The 23,210-nt window shown below is 47.2% G+C and overlaps 1 protein-coding gene across 3 annotated transcripts in view; it reads right to left on the reverse strand.

The window, feature by feature from the left end:
- Positions 1 to 430: 430 nt before the first annotated feature.
- The window catches only part of carmil3 (capping protein regulator and myosin 1 linker 3), a 47,083-nt gene continuing 24,303 nt past the window's right edge, over positions 431 to 23,210 (reverse strand). The window contains exons 16-40 of one of the 3 annotated variants that reach the window (XM_049011515.1): positions 21,261 to 21,365; positions 20,867 to 20,936; positions 20,594 to 20,675; positions 20,025 to 20,121; positions 19,775 to 19,829; positions 19,093 to 19,265; positions 18,090 to 18,158; positions 17,443 to 17,536; positions 17,080 to 17,178; positions 16,732 to 16,851; positions 16,266 to 16,379; positions 15,625 to 15,800; positions 14,381 to 14,468; positions 14,157 to 14,270; positions 13,490 to 13,556; positions 12,697 to 12,884; positions 8,462 to 8,541; positions 8,182 to 8,361; positions 5,402 to 5,594; positions 4,462 to 4,852; positions 3,963 to 4,093; positions 3,732 to 3,885; positions 3,529 to 3,600; positions 3,123 to 3,230; positions 431 to 1,592 (exon numbers count right to left, since the gene is read on the reverse strand). In XM_049011515.1, coding sequence (XP_048867472.1) covers positions 1,552 to 1,592; positions 3,123 to 3,230; positions 3,529 to 3,600; positions 3,732 to 3,885; positions 3,963 to 4,093; positions 4,462 to 4,852; positions 5,402 to 5,594; positions 8,182 to 8,361; positions 8,462 to 8,541; positions 12,697 to 12,884; positions 13,490 to 13,556; positions 14,157 to 14,270; positions 14,381 to 14,468; positions 15,625 to 15,800; positions 16,266 to 16,379; positions 16,732 to 16,851; positions 17,080 to 17,178; positions 17,443 to 17,536; positions 18,090 to 18,158; positions 19,093 to 19,265; positions 19,775 to 19,829; positions 20,025 to 20,121; positions 20,594 to 20,675; positions 20,867 to 20,936; positions 21,261 to 21,365 — 3,061 coding nt within the window. In that variant the 3' untranslated portion in view covers positions 431 to 1,551. The remainder of the gene's footprint in view (positions 1,593 to 3,122; positions 3,231 to 3,528; positions 3,601 to 3,731; positions 3,886 to 3,962; positions 4,094 to 4,461; positions 4,853 to 5,401; positions 5,595 to 8,181; positions 8,362 to 8,461; positions 8,542 to 12,696; positions 12,885 to 13,489; positions 13,557 to 14,156; positions 14,271 to 14,380; positions 14,469 to 15,624; positions 15,801 to 16,265; positions 16,380 to 16,731; positions 16,852 to 17,079; positions 17,179 to 17,442; positions 17,537 to 18,089; positions 18,159 to 19,092; positions 19,266 to 19,774; positions 19,830 to 20,024; positions 20,122 to 20,593; positions 20,676 to 20,866; positions 20,937 to 21,260; positions 21,366 to 23,210) is intronic. The other 2 variants (XM_049011516.1, XM_049011517.1) reach the window with 2 other exon arrangements.

The following is a 23,210-nucleotide window of genomic DNA, read 5'->3' on the forward strand; positions in this document are numbered from 1 at the left end:
AGTGTTGATCTCAGAACAGCTGGATGCTCACAGTGATCAGAGATGCTTCACTCTCACTGGCGCCTGCTGCCCCAGTCACTGGATCACGCCTTTTTCATCAGACATCTGCTGCCCCCTGCTGTTCAGAAATTCCATCTTCTACCCCACCCCACCCCCTTAAAACGCTGAAAAATTCACGAGCCAAAATATGTCCTCAGCAACGTCTTGTTCCATTTGCCTCATAACCCAGTCAGCGGAAGTAAGTAGTTCAGATTCTGCTGTTTAAACTGCTTAACACTGGGTTGTAAACCTAATTAGCGCAGATGCTTAGGACTGACTACACACCAGAGGCTGGGCTTGAGGAACGGCACGGCAAAGGTGGTCCGCGATTGGCCTGCCACCTCTGTCAATCGGACTCTCCACCTGTTCATGCAAATCTCACAGAGAATCATTCACCTTCAGCACAGTCTCCCTTTATTCTTTCAAATTCATATTCATATACTGGCTTTTACAAAATATATTAGATTTCAATGCAAGAAAGATCAAAGAATTCAAAACCAGTTTTGTTAAACAATGAAATTCTCAGTTTAAACTAAGTGAAATTATATGAACACTGGAACCAATTAATACTGCATCAAAGCAAACCCAATAACAAGAATAATACTAATAATCTTAAAATGAACCTCAGAATGATTGTTAAAATATTTTTAAGTGCAGACTTGGTAAATTCTTATTAAATATTTACAGCATAGTAACTGAAGGACCTGTACAGTGTCAAAGGTTGTCCTTGGACAGCAGGAAGGTGCGAAGGTGCAGAAGCGACGCGAGTAAAGAGTTGAAAGCCTGAAGCACTGTGGCCCCCCTATAGCCCGATGGAGGAGACTCACCCAGCTGACCAGCATAAAATCAGTAACCACTTTTCCATTAAAAACCCAAAGGTCGGGTCTCAAAGGTCAAGATTGCATTGTATGTGTGTGTGTGTCTGCGTGAAGGAGTTTGTAAGTAAACAAAAAGAAGTCTCCGCAAAGATAACCTCCTGAAAACAGACACATTCATAGACAGAGGGATTCCTGAAGGACAAATAAGGAGCTTCGTCCGGGATTCCAAGACACTAAAATGACTAGATTGCTCGTCACTGGCTTTCGTTAGTTTTTAATGCTGCTGCAGTGCGGCTGGGAATCAGTAATGGGACTAAAACTGAAACGTACAGAACGTATGGAAAGTCCCCACTATGACAGAAATGAAAAGGTGTGGGGGGGGCTGTGATAGAAGACCCATAAAAGCCCAGCACATGGCGGGTACGTGCGTTCGGGCTGATGTAGGTGTCAAAGTGTGTGCGCGTACAGTTACACATTAATGCATACTTTCATGATGAATAAAGCTAACAGTAAACAGGTAATTACTAGTATTCACTCTTCCTGCTGCGGAGCATTGGCTTGAGTTCACAGGGAGCACTGAGCCTCTCCATCTCTCTTTCACCATTTCTTTCCCATCTCTCCTTTTATCTCCCTCCTCCGGTGCAACATAATATCAAACAGTTGTCATGGGAACTGTCGCCGGCCTCCGCTGTCGTCATGACACCTCGCTGCTGCCAGATTCTGAATTCCCGTTGCCTAGAAAGGAGGTCAGTGGAGAGAGGGCCTGTATATCAACGTGAAATTTTAAGCTTCTCCCAGTAACAAACTCAACACACTCTGTCTGCGTCGTCTGCTGCTGCGACAACAACAACAGGATATCCTGCACATGTGCTGTGCTGGAACTGGGTTACAACTTGCATGCGTGACTCGTCAACATATGCGGCGTCAGGCGTGAGACTATCAGCTGTTACTAGCTGTGTTTCCATTAGCAAGAGATGTAGCATGAACCGAGATGGGGGGGTATGGAAACAGTGAAGTCCAGAACAAAGCAATACTGTTTTACCGAACCAATAAATAAATAAACAAACCAATCAGAATGGCTGTGAGAGGATCTGGTTGTGTTTGCACCAACCAGAGTTGCTATGAGGCATTCTAGGTTGCGGCTGATTGACCCAATCAGAATTGCCGGAGAGGTTCTAGGTTGTGACTGCACCAATCACAGAGGCTATGACAGATCCTTGTTTATGGCTGATTGACCCAATCAAAGTTGCTGTGAGAGGTTCTGTGCTGTGGCTGCACAACTCACACTGGCTATGACATATATTGACTCAGTCAGAGCGGCTACGACAGGTTCTCTGTTGTGGCTGCACCAATCAGACTGGCTATGACAGATTCTTGGTTGCGGCTGAACTGCACCAATCAGAGCAGCTGTGAGAAGTTACGGGACCTGAACTAAAATGCATAATTCATGCGAGTACTGTGAGATACCAAGGTATGAATGACTGCACCCATCACGCATGCCTGCGTCATGAATAACCAATCAGCTTATATTTCATTGATCTCCCACAGAAGCATGTAACCTACGTCAGCCCTGACGTGAGAGCTGCCCGCTTCCCCACACCACCAGCTGACAGCAGATGTCACTATAGAGCAACAGGAAGGACAAGGAGCCAGCAAGTGACTTTACTGACGGGAATGAGAGGGTTTGTAATGGATTATGACTGATACTGGATGTCTCATTAAAAGGCTTTCATTAAGCACCAAGAGAGGATAACTATGAATTGCTGTGACACCTTGTGGGAGGGGGCGCTGATTGGTTTTAAAATCAGGTCACTAGCCTTCATTCCCAGTGTTTTTTGGGGTGTTTTTTTCCTAGTTAGTCCTGACATCAGTCAGAAAGCCGTAGATGGAAGCAGCCTTTTGAAATGCCTTCAGTCTGTCTCACGCTCCTCAGTCTGTTAGCTTTTTAAATCCCTGCTGTAATGGGAAGCCTTATATTTTATGTTGTTACATCAGTCTGGTCCATATTGGTTGCCCAGCTACCCTTGAAGAGGAAAGGACTAAAAATAGATTCTCTGTTAATTGGCCAAGTCCTGTGTCACGTGGGTCTATTCGCTGGCCACAACCCCACAATACTCTCACAGCCATTAAAAAATATATATATGTATGTTTAAACAGCAGTTGTTAGGAGTCCCAGTGCGAGATTCCCAGCAACCTGGCGACAGCACAGCACCCATACGGCACCCATGTGGGCAGATTCCCGGCTATGGCATTGGCAGACCATACCAGGGCTGTCCAGTGACCTATTTCTGCTCTGGGGCAGCCTGGGCTTCTTCACAGGTGGCTTGCGGTCTGAGGGCCTTTCCATGATACCCGGGCCGTCCCTCTCCATGCCTGCGGGTAAGTGCGACAGACAACACAGCACCACACACGTTGCAGGAAATGGTGAGGCGGGAGCATCGCCCGAGCACAGAGGCCTGGCGATGACGGATTCACACTCGCTCAGGCCGTGCAAATCCTGTTTAACACTGAAGCCCAGGGAGTTGAGCAGAAGCGCTACGCAGACTAATGAGGGTGAGAAGGAGAAGCCCGCTATGACAGGCAGTAGCCGGTAACAGGGCGGATGAAAGGGCAGAGTGTGAATTGAGAGAGGAAAGCAGGAGCCTGGTCCTGGGGACAGGTCAGGAGGTACCTGTTTCACAGGAGAAGGCTTTCCTGTTTCTCTGCGGCTTCATTGGAGCTGAAGCTTTCATCGCATCCTCGCCTGTCCGTGTTAAAAGCCATAATCACCATCACAAATTCTGACATGCAAGAAGCTCACGAAACATTTTGATTGGACTCTTGGGAGATCACACTGTTAAGTCTTCAGCTCCTGTGGCCCTGAGAGCTGGTTACCTAGACTGGCAGCCGTATCAGCCAATCCGAGCGTGGGCTTGGAGGAGGCGGGAGGCACGGGGGGCCGAACCTTCTTCTCACTGGCTGTTTCCTTCGGAGGCATCACAGTAGGAGGTGTGTCGCTTGAATTCCTTCTGAGGGGCTGGTCTGTGGGCTGCAGAGAGACAGGAAACATAACTCACACACACAGGCAGAGGCCACTGGGTGAGACTCGCACACACTCCTACAAACCTTTTCAGCGACGGGGGAAGATTGTCTCTTGGTTTCTTTTCCTCTTTCACCCTCTTCATTCTTCCCTTTCTTCTCCTGTTTATTGGCTTCCCTCTCTTTATAACCGAGCGCGTCCTCCTCCGCAGGTAGGTCTTCGTGGATAAGAGATGAAGTAAATAAAGGTGATCTCATACTTAACGACAATAATTATCATGCCTCTTTGCAACCTTAAGTATAAATCGTGCCTCATAAACTGTCATGCCAAACCTTAATTACATTTAAACCAAGAGCAAAAATGACACAGTGAAGCTGCCATTATAATTAGCCTTAAATGTCGGCGTATAAATATTACTATCAGCACAATATAGTTGAGAAGGAAAAAAAATGTAAAAATCAGGAGAGAAGCAGCATTCATGCCCTTTTGCAAAAGACACGAGTTATATTATAAGTTATAACTTGGTGAGCAGAGTAAATCAAGCAGCAAATCTAGCAAAAATGGATTAGATGTAATAAGCAGTACCGGAGCTATCCTGTAAGTGGCGCTGTGTCATGGTACTTAGGCACGGTTTGGTTCTCTGGGGAGGGGGTTCTGGTTTTGTCCCACACTGGGCAGGACTGTGACGTTCCTCCATGAGCGGCTCCTCCAGCGTGCCTTCTTGCTGTGGTAATCGTGACTGTCTGTCCGCACACGGGTCCACCAGGGGCTCCCCTGGGCCACCCGGCACAGTCTGTCCGTCCACCTGGATCTCCTGCCTCTCGTCCTGGCAGTGCGAGCGGGGGACCTGTTGCTCAGCCTGGCTTCCGTGCCCGGTCTGCCTGTCTCGAATCCTCTCCTCCGCGCCCCGGTGAGCCCTCTGCTCTGTCACGCTCCCCTCGGGCGATCGCTCCTTCTCCTGCCTACCTTCTGATTTCTGATGAAGGAGAAACAAAGTCTAAGGGCTAATGAAATGCATATGGCGTGCAGACTGTCACGGTCAGTAGCGGCCACTTCTGTTAATCTCCTCAGTCACGCTAATGGGCGGCTTTGATCTAGCAGGCTTTGGGGACGGGTGACTGTCAGAGTGACTTTACAAACCACAACTGTTTAATCAATATATACACCCTACAGAAACCCTTTATAACCCAGGCAAATCAATGGCAGGCGATTCAAATAAGCGAACAGGCCATTATACTGGGCGATGACACTAGGGGTGGTTCTCAATATGCGTACTTGACTGTACTTGTGTTCTCATGTCCCTGTTTTACATCATCTTCCACTGTCCATTCCAAATGTCATTCTTGCCATATGTCAAGCATGCATCAGTTGCATCCTCACCAAACAAGACCAATCTGTCATTACACCCCAAGCCCGTTCTTGGGAGGCAAGTTAGCAAGACCTTGAGAGGACCACCAGTACGATCTTTGCATTCTTGGTACTGAGAAACACCTCAGGTGTGGCCCGCACCACCATCAGACTGTACCTTTCTTGATGGGAACTGGGAGGGTTCACTTCCAGCCACCCCCAGAAATGGTATGCTCTGCAGGGGCTGAGGCCCTGATTGCCCCGTGGGATTCCATCTACTCTGGTCTTCTATTTTCCCATCCGCCACCTTTGCAGACTTCCCAGCATCCACTGGGGGATTAAAAAAGGTATATACGTTCTCCATGGCAGTCCTGAGGCAAGAGAGAAATATAAAAACATGCTTTGAAAGGATACTCATACCATGACATCTTCAAAATGCTGACATCATAACCATAGACTTTGGCCCTCACTGACCAATTTATACAACTTAATTATTGTAGGAGAGTGTAATGTTATGAGTTATGTTACTATGAGAAGTCAGAGCCTTTTGGGTCAATCTGACCCCAGGGTAGGCTTGAGAGTTTAATTATTAATGCTAATATGCTTTATAAGATACATCATCTGCCAAGTCACCTATAGGGAATAAGACCTTCAGAACCATGGATAGTTCCTCCACATCGCTCACACGGCACATGCAATGCAGCTCAGAACCATGGAGAGTGACCTCTGGCCAAATCGCATTATACAGACACTGCAGAAGCATTAGTAGCTGGACTCGTATGCAGCATAAACGGTTTCACACATGAACACCGACCTGCCAGTCAAGTTAGCACTGTAGTGGTTTACAGGGCCGCCAACTGTCAGGCATCCGGTGTGACTCTCACGCCTTCAGACTCTCACACTCACGCAGGATATTTTACGGCAAATCTATATTACTCCGTTATAAATCTAAAATTAGCTACATCAAAAGCGTTGGGGTAGTTCGCAAACCTTACAAACTATTTACAAGATGACAGAACTGTTATATAAATGTAAATGCGTGTGCATGTGTGTGCAGATTTGTCTTGAACTGATAATCTCACTCCAGCCAGCTGACCAAAGATAGAAATCCTTTGCTTTTACTTTTGGTTTAGTATTTGCTTTTACCAAATGCCACTTACACTTAACCAGGATTACTTGTTAGCCAATTATCGAGGCATTTATTTAATGCATTTCAAGATAAGGACTTTAACTGAAGGATGTAACAGAAAGTGCCCCCCACCCACCTGCGTCCCTATAGCTTTCTGACAGCTGCATGGGCGAAACTCAATCACTAGCCCTGAACTCGCTCATTCCTTGATAATATAAACTCTGTATAGTGCATTTAAAATCTATTTCATTCGTTCCTCTTGCAAGCTCTACCATGGTCAAACGGCTAGATTAGCCTGAATTGACCTTGACCAATTAACAGGTCTCCACACCACAGTGGTTCCCTGAAGAATAACCAAAGTTCAGCTGTAAAACATCGAGCTCCAAGCTTAACTCTAAAATTGCCCATTTTCACAGCCTTGTAGACAAAAGTGCAATTAGGCACATTATCTCATTACCAGGAGAGACACGGAGCGGCTAACTGAGCATTATCTCACTAGAAGCACAGCGTAACCATGTAATCTAGACTACGTCATGTCCCAGCAGACGAGAATAGTGACAGATTCATTGCTAATGCGGTAGCGCTGAGTTAATGCTCTGCAAAAGGCTCATTGCTAATGCGGTAGCACTGAGTTAATGCTCTGCAAAAGGCTCATTGCTAATGCGGTAGCGCTGAGTTAATGCTCTGCAAAAGGCGCATTGCTAATGCAGTATCACTGAGTTAATAATCTGCAAAAGGCTCATTGCTAATACAGTATCACTGAGTTAATGCTCTGTAAAAGGCTCGTTGCTAATGTGGTATTACTGAGTTAATGCTCTGCAAAAGGCTCATTGCTAATGCAGTATCACTGAGTTAATACTCTGCAAAAGGCTCATTGCTAATACAGTATCACTGAGTTAATGCTCTGTAAAAGGCTCGTTGCTAATGCGGTATTACTGAGTTAATGCTCTGCAAAAGGCTCATTGCTAATGCAGTATCACTGAGTTAATACTCTGCAAAAGGCTCATTGCTAATACAGTATCACTGAGTTAATGCTCTGCAAAAGGCTCATCGCTAATGCGGTATTACTGAGTTAATGCTCTGCAAAAGGCTCATTGCTAATGCGGTAGCACTGAGTTAATACTCTGCAAAAGGCTCATTGCTAATGCGGTAGCGCTGAGTTAATGCTCTGCAAAAGGCTCATTGCTAATGCGGTATCACTGAGTTAATGCTCTGCAAAAGGCTCATTGCTAATGCGGTATTACTGAGTTAATGCTCAGCAAAAGGCTCATTGCTAATGCGGTAGCGCTGAGTTAATGCTCTGCAAAAGGCTCATTGCTAATGCAGTATCACTGAGTTAATACTCTGCAAAAGGCTCATTGCTGATACAGTATCACTGAGTTAATGCTCTGTAAAAGGCTCATTGCTAATGCAGTAGCACTGAGTTAATACTCTGCAAAAGGCGCATTGCTAATGCAGTATCACTGAGTTAATACTCTGCAAAAGGCTCATTGCTAATGCAGTATCACTGAGTTAATGCTCTGTAAAAGGCTCATTGCTAATGCAGTATCACTGAGTTAATACTCTGCAAAAGGCTCATTGCTAATGCAGTATCATTGAGTTAATACTCTGCAAAAGGCTCATTGCTAATGCAGTATCACTGAGTTAATGCTCTGTAAAAGGCTCATTGCTAATGCAGTATCACTGAGTTAATACTCTGCAAAAGGCTCATTGCTAATGCGGTAGCGCTGAGTTAATGCTCTGTAAAAGGCTCATTGCTAATGCGGTATCACTGAGTTAATACTCTGCAAAAGGCTCATTGCTAACACAGTAGTGGTGGATTGAAGTACTTGATGGGCGCTGGCACCATAGGTGAGCCATCATCCCCAGTGGGCCCTCCCATTTCAGCAGTCTCCGCCCCGATGTTGGACAGGTTTGAGTTGCGGTTCCTACGGAAACCAAAGATGGACAGCACATTGCGCCTCTTCTTTCTTCTGAGGGACTGGGCTTGATGAACAGACGAAAGCTGACTGGGAAAGAGAGAGGGGAGATCTTACGTAGGTCCGTATACGCCCGTCACTCTGTGCATGCATTTCTGTGTGCAATTTGAGCTGGAAGAGAGAGACATACCTGTCAGGCAGCACCCTCTTGGTGTAAAAATCAGGAAGTCCATCATCAAGAGGAGTCACTGCCCCATTTTCCGTACAATGCTGTGATTAGAGAGAGAGGACAAGAGAAAGAAAGCCTGGGTCTTTAGTATAATAGGGGAGAAGGAAGCAGGGAGAGTTATATAATTCATGAAAACAGCGACAATGAAATTTAGATGTCAGGAACAAGCATTTTTGGGGTCTATTGTATCTCTATAGTAAAATGGCCATTTGTTGTAATTCGGAGGTAAAACCGTCATTCTGCCGCAAAAACATTAACAAGTAATAGGAGGATGAAGGCAGACTGGGCAACGGAGTGAACAGCTGAGGGTGCAGCAAGTTCAAAAGGAAAGGCTCACAACGGCAGGAGAGATGGAAAGAAAGAAAGGGATAGGATGAGAGCAGCGGAGGGAATAAAAAGAGCTGAAGGAAAGAAAGGCTGAAGGAAAGAGGCATAACACTGTCCTTTCAAAGGAGTGAGTCACGAAAGAAGAGACTGCTCACTTTCGCAAACATACCTACAGCAGTGTGGGAAATTACCGTTAATCACGCACCACCATGCTGCGCTACACAAGGGTAACTTGAGGTAAGAGTCACGCTTTTCTATAAATTAAGAATAACTACATATTCTCTGCAGAAATGCCTATTAATGCCATTGAAATGCAAAAACCACAGCTGCATGTCATAAAAAATTGAGATTTCAAGATTTCATCTGTTAGATATTTTGTCACAAGATAAAGCTGACCCTAACCCTAACTATGCTTGGATCTACAGTGCCTACCGTGCCACATATACCGGGGGACAGTCAAAAACGTCAGCGTCAGGTATTTACTGTGTTTCGTCTTTGTAGGGCACTATGCTTGTATTAAGTGTTTAAAAGACACACAGACTCAGAGCAGATGACCAGCATAATGGAGGCTCTGAGTAGGTCTGTTAAAAAGAGGAATGTATGATGGCTGCCGCCCAAAACAAAGCAGAGGCTGACCACTCTGCTCATGCTATAAAACATGATAAGTCAGGATGACATGGTCCATTTCCAGTATCTCCTGTTCAGGCACTCAGACAATTAAAGAGCCGCGGTAGAGAAAACTGGCGACCTCGATGTGGTTTCCTGCAAAGGGAACAGACACCCACGCAGATTCAGTACGGGCCCGTCTGCCGCTGGCCCCCACGTCAGCCTGATGCCACCTCTGGGAGGGCCTGCCTCTGCCTCATGAGAGCTTCAAGGATCCCTGTGGACGGACGCCGCCCAATCAGCTTCAGCAGCTGAGGCAAGGGCGTCGGGTTACAGCTGAGGGAGGTGGAGCCAGAGAGCCAAGCTGAAGAGCTATGTTTCCAAAGACCACTGACAGCACCCCATGAAATCCATGCAACTACTCCTGAAACTTCCCTCTACCTCTGTCACCCTCTCCAGCGCCCCCTACCAGATGACCCTACCACTGGCTCCTGTCACTTTATTCCAGCCACAAAACTATCAATTTTTAAAAAACGTTAACGTGTGATCTGGTGTAATGCAGCATTCTCCACAATTATAAAGAGTTGTATTGCCTTCCAGGATGCCGACCGAGGTGCATTCTTATTATCATTTAACACGGCAAACGCTGTTCAACAAGGCCTCGCAGAGAGCAGCCAGCTTTGACGGCAGCATATGTGCCTGTGAATGTGCCACACTTCAGTGAGGATTTTTCCCATCATCCTCTGCAGCAAGCACTTGCAAGAACAAGGTAACATACTATTATACAATCACAGAGAAGAGAAGCAACAAAGCCTCACTCTTTTATAGATGTTAGAGAAGGAATCGATTTGTTTGGTAATCTGTACTTGAATGCCTGCATTCATGAACGCAACAACCTTGACAGCATTTTATGGATAAAATCAGACGGGACTGGCGTGATCACATATCAGTTAGCTATCATACCCTTCAGTGCGGGTAAAATAAGTGGAGTGACTTTGGACAGGTCCACATTCTCCTCCACTATCAGGGCTGGTGGACGTGATCACAGCACTGTCAATAACGACGTTATTCCTGTTAGCACATTAGCAAAGCTCCGCTTTCAGACTGCAGTGATGCACATGTCTTCCTGGAGACAGCCCAGAAAGGCAGGCAAAAAACCCCACAGAGCCCAGTGAAGAGTGAATATTGTCAATCACGTTCGCAACATGACAATTTAATGCCAAAAGCGCCGTTAAAAAAAAGCGTGAAACAGAATGACAGGGCGTTTAAAAGGAGCTGAAATGGGTATAGAGCCTAAAACAGGCATACTCCTCCGAAGCTGTTCGACCTTAATACCAGGAACGAAAATAAAAACAGATCAAGGCTTCACCCAAAGAGCTAAGCCGTTAACGGCGGCGCTAGAATAAGACAACTCTGAAAAGCTGGTGGTGGAATTAAAGGATATTTTAAGAAACTTCAGATCGAGTGACAGCCAGAGCAAAATAAAATGCACGATAAATCGCCTACGATAATCTTAAATAACACACAGAAATGAAATGAATTAGAACAGAAATTAAACAAAGCATATTAAAAGTGTCAATCAGAGTCTACAGACAAGAGCCACTTGATTCAGTTCTTCCACCGACGATCTGCCCTAAAAACCAAGACACATAAATCCCTGGGAACAAGACTCCAGATCTGTATGAAACTTCGCCACAGTGACCCCATTATAACCACGGACACCCCAACAATGACAAAGGCATGTTTACATACAAGCCATTCCTCTAAAGGAAGATTCTGTTATTTAAAAACAATCTCAACCTCTCAAGTCCTTCTTTTAAATCACTGCAGTGCCGACTATATTTAGACCCAGTACGGTCCAATTAATACATATTTGCTGCAGAGTGCATTGAAAAACATTTCATTTGGTTTGAAAAAAGACTGGTTTTTATTGCATTTGGCATGAAGGAACACGCTAGTGTTATTCTGAATAGTATTGTGAATACAGAGTATGCAGGCACAAAGGAGAATAATTAACTTAAAACTGTTGGCTGAATGCAATCAAAATATTAAGTGGACACAATTCCTCACAGAGGGAAAAGCTCAGTGATGATGACCTAGAAACTAAAATCACGGTGAGTGGGATAATATGGAGAAAATACAGGATCTTCCACTGCCAGCCTCTAAATGACGTGAACCAGAACCACGAGGGTCACATCCCAGTTTCCCTGCTGCTGTCCAAGTTTCCACAGCACAACAGACAGAAAGGACCCGATCACATGACCAAACCAGACCCAGCCGCCGTCTGTCACATGATGCATCAACGATAAGCACTGAACACCATATCTGCTGACGCCAGGCACTTACTCATTTGCACTCGTTTGTTTTCTTGGGGTTTATCTGCATTTTAAATCTTAAATCAGTTTGGACTCTGAACAATTTCAGACTAACTCGCATGGCTGATGTCTCCATTCACCCTAATTCGTTCTGCCTGATGAGAAATTAGCGAGCAGACAGAGCTCGCAGGCATAAATTACCGTGCGCAGGCGGATATCATTCATGCCAAGAAGAACCATAAGCAGGTTTGCCGCTTCTCAGTGGAGCGATTAAGTAGAGCTGGGTTGAGTCCTAATCGCCCATCTCCACCGGGGATCCAACTCCACGAACCCAGGCAGGTATTCCGGCATTTCCCTGGGCGACAAGCTTTAGTGGCCAGAATGTGAATTACTCCCTTAACGATACACAGGGCTGAGGCCACAGGGGGGACCGGCTGCATCCGGAAGCTGATTGGCCCCTGGAGTGTCCCCTTCGCCTGTCACTCATCGATTCAGAACACATCATTGGCTAATGATAAGGCTGGCCCCTCTATATAAATTATGATCCCTTCTCTTCCTGGAGCTCCCTTACTCATTCAGACACAGGATCCTGAGGATGGCTGCTGCTCGTAACTCCCGTACCTGTTTATTGAACCCCACCCTCCATCCATGTAGAGTGTCACCTAACAGACTAATGTACTAGTATGAGTATTAGCAAACACTGGCCGTCTTTGCCAAGCATACTGTAGTATCTAACGGTCTAATCCTGCCCAGTCCTTCTGCACAAGGGAACTGTATGAAAGCTGCAGAACAACTACAGTTATTACAGAAATATACACAAGTAAATTTATGGTGACACATCACATTATTAAAATAGATGTTGGTGAACATCCTTACAGTTCTAAGCATCATGTATAGATCTTTGCTATTGTGTAAACTAGATCAGAGCATTGGGGGGAGGGGGCTCACAGTGTCCGGTGGGGGCTGTCCCCTGCGGTGTCTGCGGGGCGGCCTCGGCCTGACCCTGGTCACATGATGCAGGGGGGCGCCTTGGGTGGGCAGGTCGGACAGACACTCCCAGGAGGTGGCGTGAGACATGGGGGCAGAGAGAGGGGGCGCTGTGGAGGGGGGAGAGGAGCTGGAGTCGTCCCCCAGACCTGAGAAAGAGAGGGATGCAGAGAAAGAGGGACCCTTACAAAGGGACGCGTTCAGTGCGCATGCAGCGGCTGTACTGTACTGACCAGCAAAGGTGCTGGGGAGGGGTTTCTGAGGCATGTGTCCGAGTCTGTCAGGAACAAGGTGATTTCTGGGATAGACTCTGGACCTCCGTCATCATAACTGATCATTTCTAAATGGACAGATATTCAATTCTCCTGAATTTAGGGCCCAGTTTATCAGGCTTTATAGAGCAGTAAGGCTGTCTTTTTCTCTAATTTACACACTGCTACCATATTGTTAGATACTTGCTAATTTAAGGTTACTTAACAGTTAACTAAGGATGGATACTTAAATAATAGAGTGAGGCCTGTATTCTTCCATCAGTTCAGTTCCCTGAGAAAAACCTGCCTGATCTTTAACACTGATTAAAGTGCTACTTCATCGACTGGTTCTTCAGCCTGGCGTTATCTCTCAGTACACACAAACGTCCTCCAGGGGGCGGCATGATAAACACCCCTCACACGCATCCCGAGGCCTCGTCGTGTCTAATACACCGTGAACGCCAGCCGCCCCGGGAGCCCTTCTAGATGGGGGGAGGACTCACTCAGCCTTGTGGAAACAGGGCGAATCCGTCGGGTCCTGGAACTGCGCTTCTTAATAGCGATGGTGTCCTACAGAAAGAGGAGGAGAACCAGAGGGACTGAATTGTGTGGCCAGCCCTTGGACGAAAAGTTCACCCCATAAGCTTGGGAGACTTCAGGCATTTGCAGTGCCTCAGTCGGCTGGTACCCCATACTTTACAGACTCCATGAAAACCCCAATTTCCTGGCTAAATTGTCCACTGTGGTCCTCGCAAATCTGCCCTCCTAATCATCCCCTACACCTAACTGGTGAATTCTATTGGTGAAGTGCCGCCTTCAATCACTGAACATCACACTGCGCAGGAGGTCCAGCCTCCAACCATTGACCAAAGACCCAGTTTAAAAGTTCCTTAACACCTGGATGCTTTTGGCAGAGACATCAAGCTCAGTGCGATCGATAATGATTCAAAAGATAAAAGTATAAAAGACCTGGACAAACCAGACAAGAGATCAAAAGAGGCACAGCAAATCCGCTCAGCTGTCAGGCACGGTACACACATGTGCGCGTACACACACACACACACACACACACACACACACACACAGACAGACACACACAGACAGACACACACAGACAGACCCAGACCCAGATATATACATCAACAGCCACACACAAACACAGAAACCCACAATGCTGGTGCCCAGCTCCTCGTCGGTGATGTCCATGGAGTCCCGGTGGCGGTACGAGCGTTTCCCTGTCCCCCCGTCCCCATCCCAGCGTTTCAGCTGGGACACCTGGTGTGTCTGGGGATCGGAAGGTCAAACATGAACACAGAGGCGGCACAGTGCGGGGGGACGCGGTCAGATGGTAAGAAGAGGGCGGGACAGACACACAGGGTGCAGTGTCACCATACCAGGGTCTTGTGAGTGGCGTACAGCTCCTGCAGGATCTGATCCACGATGGAGTTGGTGAGGTAGGACACCACGGACAGCTTCACCTCCCTGGAGAGCGAGAGATAGGAATCACTAATCATCCCCTCCTCATCTTTATTAATGCACCTTCTGTATTCCCCTTTGAAAAAGAAAGCAACGCCATTATGAAATATTTTGCCTGTGTTCGGCGTTCACTCAGTTCTTTGGTGATTTTAGTTTCATCATCGGATAACAGCAAGAGGTAAAAAGCCCAGAATGAACAACACTCACAATGCAGTGCATTTCTTAACTCTCCAGCCTGACTCACCTTTTTATTCTGCGCTAACATTACTGCACTTTGCATCAACACTGCAATATTTTCTGATGTATATGCCACAATGTTACAGACTAAGTTATTCAATTCAAACATATATACAGTATACAGAAAATCTTAATTTTGTAAAAATGTTGCAAACTTATTGGTTTCATAACGCAAGTCCAAGCAATATTCAACATATCTGCACATATCTTCCACACAGACATTATTTAAGTATAACTCATTATACTCATTCAGTTCTGCTCTTGTTATGAATTGCAGTTGTAGTCATTGGCTCCCAAAGCATTACTAAACAGAAATGTCTGGTTGTTTTATGTCATTGCGAAGGTGTTACTAATTAAAAAGCCCCCAGTGAGATTGCTTGTCAATAAGCCTTTTAACTCAGAACAACTGTTCTAGAGCTACAATTTGGGTTTCAATTTTTCACTACACTAAATGAATGTTTTACTTACTTCTGATTGGTTCCAATGCGATGTATATTTTGTAAACAATTGAATATTGTAAGCAGTAAATGCACAATTTTTACTGAATTAAGCAAGAATCCCAAGACTTTGTGTGCATTGAATATACCACACGTATATTTGAATTAAAGAATTAATTCATTTATGTTACAGAAATTGCTAATAGTTTTCCACTTGCACAAGGACTAATAATGGTTGATCCTTGCAGACTGATCATATCCATATATTGGCATGGATTATGTTTATATTCTGTGATTTTATGAGAATGTTATAGTATCTCTGTGTTGTTCTGGGATGAGTTTAAGTCAGTTGACATGCCCATTCAGATTTCTGCTGCCATTCTGTAAAACCTGCACACAAATAAAGCGATTCTGGGGCTGTTTTGCACAGGTGCTGCAATACGTTTGCGTAGGTGAATGTGAACGTGAGAAGGGAAGGCAGAACTCACTCCAGGGCCCGGTGCACGTCCTGAGCCGCCCGCTCCATCAGCGCTGTGCGGATGGCAGGACGGGGCACCGACACTCTCTCCGCCACCGAGGACAGCGGCGGGGTCAGGTGCTCAGCCGCCGCGGACGACAATGGACACAGTTCCCGGCAAAGGGACACCATGGAGTCCACAATAACCTGAGTCCACAAGAGGCCGGCCAATCAGAAAGAGTGGCAGGCAGTTATGCATAGCAGGCCTGCAGCCTGTCGTGCTGCGATTAGAGTATGTGTGCATGACGTGGATTTTAAAGGCACCAAAAGCCATGTTGTATAAATGAAAGTATACAATTTACAAGTTTCTGTTCTGAGAGAATATTTCTTTAACACAGGGCATGACAAAGATTCACTTTAAATTCACCAGCATCCGTTATGTGAGATACGACAACGTATTATTTAAACAGAGCCATAATAAGCTGCACAAAACACAGATTGTGCTGCATGTGTCGCACTGCCATAAATAGAGGCGACAGGGCGAGCTGTAAACAGTATGCGGTGGCGTGGGACAGCGGGGCACGCGAAGGAGCAGGCGCGGAGGCAAGGCTGGCCGCGGGAAGGACAGAGGGAAGGACACGACCACGGCGGGAGCGGCCCGCGGGCTCACACCTGCAGTTCCTTGTCCGCGGCCTTTGCCAGCTCACCGGCCAGCGAGTCCAACCTCTGCCGGACCGGCCCATCCACGGAGAGAACATGGGCGAGCTCGCACAGCGAGGGATACAGCTGGGCAGGACGGAGACAGATGGAGCCCATTATTACAGAGCCAGCCTACACTATGTATAGCTATTGTGTGTATGTACACAAACACATACACACACACACAGACACACACACTCTCTCTCTCTTCAAATCCTAGGAAGGGCCTGGCTCTTATATGCTTGAAGAAAGTACTTACCCTAACTTAACTAGCTAACCTATTTAACCTGAGTAGATTTACTGTACGCACAGCTCAATAATAAGCTACATGCGCTCTCTACTGCGGATCAAGATGCTTCAACGGAAACGATAACAGTAACATAATGCGATGTGCGTGCATGTATGACACGCGTGTGTACGCAGAGGGCGGGAACCTCACCGCGCGGGAGTTGCGCGCCTCCTTTAGCACCTGCCGGGCAGCTTGGAGCTCCTCGCTGTCAGTGACCCCCCGCAGCACGCAGACCTGCTGCTGCACACGCACGCACAGGCGCTCCATCACCTGGGGCGCGGGGGAGGTGGGGGAGGGGGGGGTGCGGGGGTGGCAGGGCAGATGGAGAGGAAAGAACGGGGATGAAGGTGGGCGGGAGGGAAATTCGAGAAAGGGTAGAGAAGGATTGTGGGAGGGAAGGGTGAGGAGAGAAGAGGAGGGGTTAGCCATCACTCGATCTTTGAGAGGGGGCGGGGCTTAGACAGGTGGAGCATGAGGGTCTTTATATGGACAGGGGACCTGCTCAGCTGTGCTGGTGACCAGGCCCTGGTGCAGCCGGAGTGCCTGCTTCTGTGAGAAACGCTGTGTCTGGTTGTTCCTCAGCAGGGCGCGCTGAACCTGCCAGACAGGGAGAGCCCCAGTCAGCGCACTGCCCGGGGCGGGCGGCGAGAGGGAGACACTCCGGGGGGCGGGGAAGAGCTGAGACACTCTGCTACACCTCTAACTCCCGAAATGTGACTTTTTTTTCATTTTGGTCACATTCGCGCGCAGCTGCAGTAAATTTAATCCCATGAGTATCATTTTTTGAGACACCGGTCCAACAAAGTATAATTAACACTTTTAAAATGTCATTTCGGTGTTTAATAGTTACGATGCCCCCACCTTGGTCAGCGCCTGCTCGGTCTTCTCGGGGGCGCTGCGATACGCCTGCGTGACGTCACTGAGTGGGAGGGGCATGTACTGGAGCGTGAAATTGCTGGAAGGACACGGGAAAGAGAGATGGGAAGCTAATGGTTAGCCAGGAGAAGACAGGTCACAGGAAAGGGAGGAAGAGAGACGACTGGCATTCCCATAAACAGTTAACCAATCAGAGCTGATGGGCCAAGGGACTCAGCCCACCCCTAAAGACCCACGCATCACGGCACAGAGACGGATGGCCCAGGAGGGGTGGAGAAGTAAGTCCTTCACAGCAACGATTAGTGATCAGACCAGGCGAACAGCCTCTGGCTCCTTCCAAGACTGTGTTTGGTGGATGATTCAGACATAAGCATGTGTATTGGTGTGTTGAGGACAGTCTGTGAGGGTGAGCGCTCACCTGACATGTTGGCATGTCTGGTTTTAGAGGCTGATTAGCGCGTGTGTGTATGTGTGTGCGCTAGCTGTGCACTGTACTCATGTTTTTATGCGAGTATATTCGTGTGTTGTGTGTGTGCTGTGTATGTGTGTGTGTGTGCACTGTGCATATACTTATGTGTGGTGAGTGTGTGTATGTGCTTGTGCACGAATGTGTTCGCACGCAGGTCACTCACTGCTCCAGGGCTCGGGCCACGTCCTGAAATCCGGCCGCCGAGGTCCCATTTCGGTCCCACGTCACACTCCTAGAGGAGCAGAAGAGAGAGAGGAGGAGGAAAGGAGGGAGAGAGAAGGCGTTGGTAAATAACACAGACAGGCAGCAGGGCAGGGAGAACACAGTGAATGTATCACTGCTTTATACAAATATTACTGTTTTTGTACTATTTATAAAATGCGGTACAGGTATTATACTGTATGTGTCAGGTATTATTTCCTCTCCATCTCATGCACATGAAGAACTGCCCCACACACACGCTCCACCCGAAAATGAAAGTGAAGGACTGCCTCACAGTCCCCGTACAGTTGAACAAGTGGGCGAAGGACTGCCGCACAATCCTCCTCCACCCGAACATGAGCATGAAGGACTGACCCACAATCCTCCTCCACCCAAACACAAGCAAGAAAAACTGCTCCACAATCCTCTTCCACCCAAACACAAGCATGAAAAACTACTCCACAATCCTCCTCCAGCCAAACACGAGCATGAAGGACTGACACACAATCCTCCTCCACCCAAACATGAGCAAATGACTGACCCACAATCCTCCTCCACCCAAACATGAGCATGAAGGACTGACACACAATCCTCCTCCACCCAAACATGAGCAAATGACTGACCCACAATCCTCCTCCACCCAAACATGAGCAAATGACTGACCCACAATCCTCCTCCACCCAAACATGAGCGTGAAGGACTGACCCACAATCCTCCTCCACAAAAACATGCCCATGAAGGACTGTCCCACAATCTTACTCCATCCGAACAGGTGTGAATGACTGCCCTACAATCCACCTCCACCTGAATACAAGTGCGAAGGACTGCCTCACAAACCACCTCCACTCGAGCATGAAGGACTGACACACAATCCTACTCCACCCAAACCAAAGTGTGACTGGCCCACAGTCCTCCTCCACCTGAACACTGAGTGTGGACTGACACACAATCCTCTTCCATTTTACCTGAGTGTAGTGTTGATCTGCAGGGCTTTGCTCAACATCTTGGCCCCGATGTCCTCTAAGCTGTTCCCACTCAGGTCCACCTTGCGCAGGCAGGTGTTGCTGCCTAGGGCATTGACAAGCACAGCACCGCGTGACCGAAGCCGGGAGTCAACCAGCGAGAGGGACTGGAGCCCCTGGGGTGGAAAGAAAAGAGCAAAAATAAAAAAAGATGAGTCATTTGACAGCCTTGCTAACGAAATAACAAAGGGGTAGCAGGGCAGACACATTGCCAGGACAGAATGAGCTCTCTCATCATGGCCAAAAGGACAGTATGTGGCATGAATAGGCAGCTCATATCAAAGAAGCTCAGCGAGATGGACACTGTACAGGAGGGTGTGGCATCATTCCCTGCCCTCCGTCATCCCGTATTTTCCACATTCTGCCCTCCGTTGTCACCTTTTTCAGTCTTTCTTTGTTAGCGTTTAGAGAACAATAGGACAGGAGTGGGAGGCGAAGGGCCACTGTGGTGGAGGATTGGAGGGGTTCAAAGAGCAGTGGCCTGTCACACCTTCAAATGCGTATGACTGATTCACCGAGCAGACCACGCGCTCCATACTCGTACATGGGCCAGTGAGGGCCGGCGGTCATGTATGGGAGTGCATGCGAGCGCGTCTACGGGGCCCACAGCATGATGAATACTCACACACTCCTCTTCCTGTATGAGCTGAACCAGTTTCTGCAGGATCTCATCCAGCACCCTGCAGACATAACAAGGGAGGGGTTAATATCTCTTTCTTTAAACCATCATCTCCCCTTGTACTCTACCCCTCTCTGACCATTATGATCATTTACATCCCCCCTCCCCCCCCGCTCCAAGCTTCCTCGGCCCTGGGGTCGCCCACATGCCTCTGCCTTACTTAACTCCACCTGTGTTGTCCATCTGGTGACAATACCTGCTCTTGACATTAAAGTTCTTGCCCAGCAAGAGGTGCTTCAGGGAGGGGTGTCGGGAGAAGGCCGCAAGGACAGACAGGAGGTCGCCATCCAGTCCTGGGGGGCACCAGGTGGGATTAGAGCTCGGCGTCACCAACCACAACAAACAACATTTCAGGATATTTACACGCGATGATAGAAACACACATCGCAGGACATAAACACGCAGCGTAAGAGCACTTTCTAATGGAAAATGTCCCTGGTGGCAAAATGCATTGACACCTCATCAATAGGCCCAACTGATGGCAGAGGAAAGGGCCTCACTGCCCCGGTTTCACCACGCCAGCACATGTCTACGCACACAACTCTCAACCCGATACACCTGGACTAGGTTTTCAGTATTCTTGATTGGCTGGGAGCTGGGAGGGAGCAAAAATGTGGACTGTCTGGGGCATCCCAAGGACTGGGTTGAGAATCACTGACATAAACCTTGGAATTCAGACACTAGGTGGCGATCGTTATAGACAGTCACATGCAGACCAGATACTCAGAGGTACATAAGGGTTTGCGGGCTTTTAATTCCTCTCACCATTGTCTGATATGTCAAGTGCGCTTATGCAGGTCACCCTGGGAAACAACTCGCTTATCACAGCCGCTCCTGGTGACCTAAGCTGAGAGAGAGAGAGATGGGGAAGAAAGAGAGCCAGGCAGAGGTATGAAAGGAGCTGGGAGAGCAATTGTATTCCATGATTTGAAATTTAATACATCCTTCCTATCACTCAATGTCCAAATGGCAAAAAAAAATCCACTATTGCCTACAGAGACCTTTGAAAAGTCTCTAGGGTCAGAAAAGTGCTCCTACCTCACAGCCGCTGATGTCCAGGTGCAGATCGGTGATGTGGGGGTTCAATGACAGCCCGATGAACAGAGTTCTTGTTGAGAGAGGGAGGAAAGAGGAGGTCTCGCAAATCCCTGACCCAGCTATAAGTCTGCTTATGTAAATGTGCGCACTGCTTACGGAGGCATATATTTTACAGGCGAAAGTCTAAAAATCGCAGGAATCCAGGTATAAATTTCAGCATTACAGCAAATACTGGGACTCATCCTTTAAAAAGCAGGAAACTGCACCTTGGTATACTGACCCCAGAACAGACGTTTAAAGTGTTTAAGAAGCATGTAATCCACTCACGACTGATCCACCCCCCACCGAAGCTCCACTGAGAGTCTGATCTCCCTCCTGGTCTTGAGACACCTACCTCAGCGCATCCGCTGGCAGCTTCACGGACGCCAGGCTGACATGCGTCAGGCTGAAAGCAGAGCTGAAGAACTGCCGGAAGACGGGCAGGGTCTCCCGAATTTTCCTGAGGACAGAAGAGAGCCCAAGCGGACCTTTATTATGAGTGACCCTCGACAGGCCACCAGCAACACAGAAGCAGCATGAACAACAGCGGTAGGGATCCTACAAGCAAATCCAGATCAGGGAGACTTACGAAATCCGGTAGAAAAGCCATCTTTCGTAAGCGCTTATCGAGCACGCGGTTGTGGCGAGCCTGGGAGCTCTCTCGGGAAGTATAGCGTACGAGGCAGGGAGCAGGGCTGGGAAAGACGCCAGTCCTTTGCAGGGCACACACTGACACAGATGCAACCGCACACTACAGACACTTTGGAGACATCAATTGACTATAGCACATGTTTTTGGACTATGGGAGGGAATCCACACAAACAGAACACGCCGCTCTCCACAGGCACAGACCCTGGACCGCAATCCTCATTTACCAAGCCTGGGGCGAGGGGGGGTGTCAATGGTGTGTGCCGGAGGATCGATCACTACATTTCCCTACTTCACCACTGTAAAAGCCTCTGAAAGGCTTCCCCTTTCACCCCCCTTATGGGTGGACCAGCCTGCCTGGCAGTAGTTAATGTTATACACCCTGTAATAATATAAACATTGAAAATAAAAAGGCCAAAAAAAAACAAGATATTTTAATGTTAGAGTCGATTTAATTGATAGAATTGATATTTCAGTGCAGAGCTGCCCCTCCTTACTGGCGAGCCCATATTGCAAACTACTAGTTTACCTTGTAAATTCATACACTGGCTCAGATTTTGTTTTATGTGGATAAAACTGTATTTGTGGTGCACTGGCGGATTCAGGAATGGGAAGAATGGGAAGAATGGGACACACATCCACACACACACACCCACCCACACCCACACACACACACCCACCCACACACATATAGAAAAATATCCAAATATTAGCTGGGGAATCTAATAAACAGTGCACCTCTAAATTTGTACGGTACTAATGCAATTAGCAAAATCAGTTACAATACAAAATGCTACTAAATTAACCACTATTCATTCACAATACTGCAAATGTATAATTTCGCAGACATACTGTTTGTGCGAAATCCCTAAGAATAATATAAAGCCAGTCAAGGCGAATTTGTTTAGCTTTGGCTCTTGACTGGTTGACAGTGTTCGGTGAATGGTAATTGAATTATTGATGCTTGAGTGCCAAATTAACACAAATGGATAAGAAAAGGTCTTCAGCCATCAGGTGTCCATGTTAGAAAAATGAGGACAGGAAAAGGGGAGAAATGCACAAATGATAAAGGTATATAGCAATTTCATCTCTTTAGGAGAAAAATTTTATGCATGCAATGAAATTGTCTAGTATAACACTGCTAACAGTGCAATAATTCGATTGTCTATTTATATACTACAATTTGCTTCTAAATGTCATTTTTTTTTAGATTTATGAATCTTATTTTGCATATATTTTATTTATATCATTCTAGATTTCGTAATAAAAACGACGGGATCGAATGGTGCTTTTTATGCTGGCAGAGGGGGAAGGGAGTGGAAGATGGACACACAATTTTTGTTGGGAGGGAGGGGGTGGGGGTGCTGACTGGGGGGTTCGCCCAGGATGCCATACAAGCTAGAACCACCACTGCTGACGGGTGCCCACTCTCGAATCACTGCAAGCAGACAGCACCACGAACTGTAACACAAACCCTTCCACCATAATGTCTCCGTTTGTTCAGTTTTAAATCGAGAAAACCAGTTGATCGAGAAACACTGCCACAGGGTTGCCAAATTTGGTCAGCTGGGTGGGATGAGATTTTCAATTTGAGACAACTCTGCACACATATTTACAGTTTTATTACCTTGTAAATAGCCCGTGGGCTTGCAAAAAG

The sequence above is a fragment of the Brienomyrus brachyistius genome, chromosome 4, assembly GCF_023856365.1.
Source record: "Brienomyrus brachyistius isolate T26 chromosome 4, BBRACH_0.4, whole genome shotgun sequence".
In the NCBI taxonomy this organism is placed as follows: domain Eukaryota; kingdom Metazoa; phylum Chordata; class Actinopteri; order Osteoglossiformes; family Mormyridae; genus Brienomyrus; species Brienomyrus brachyistius.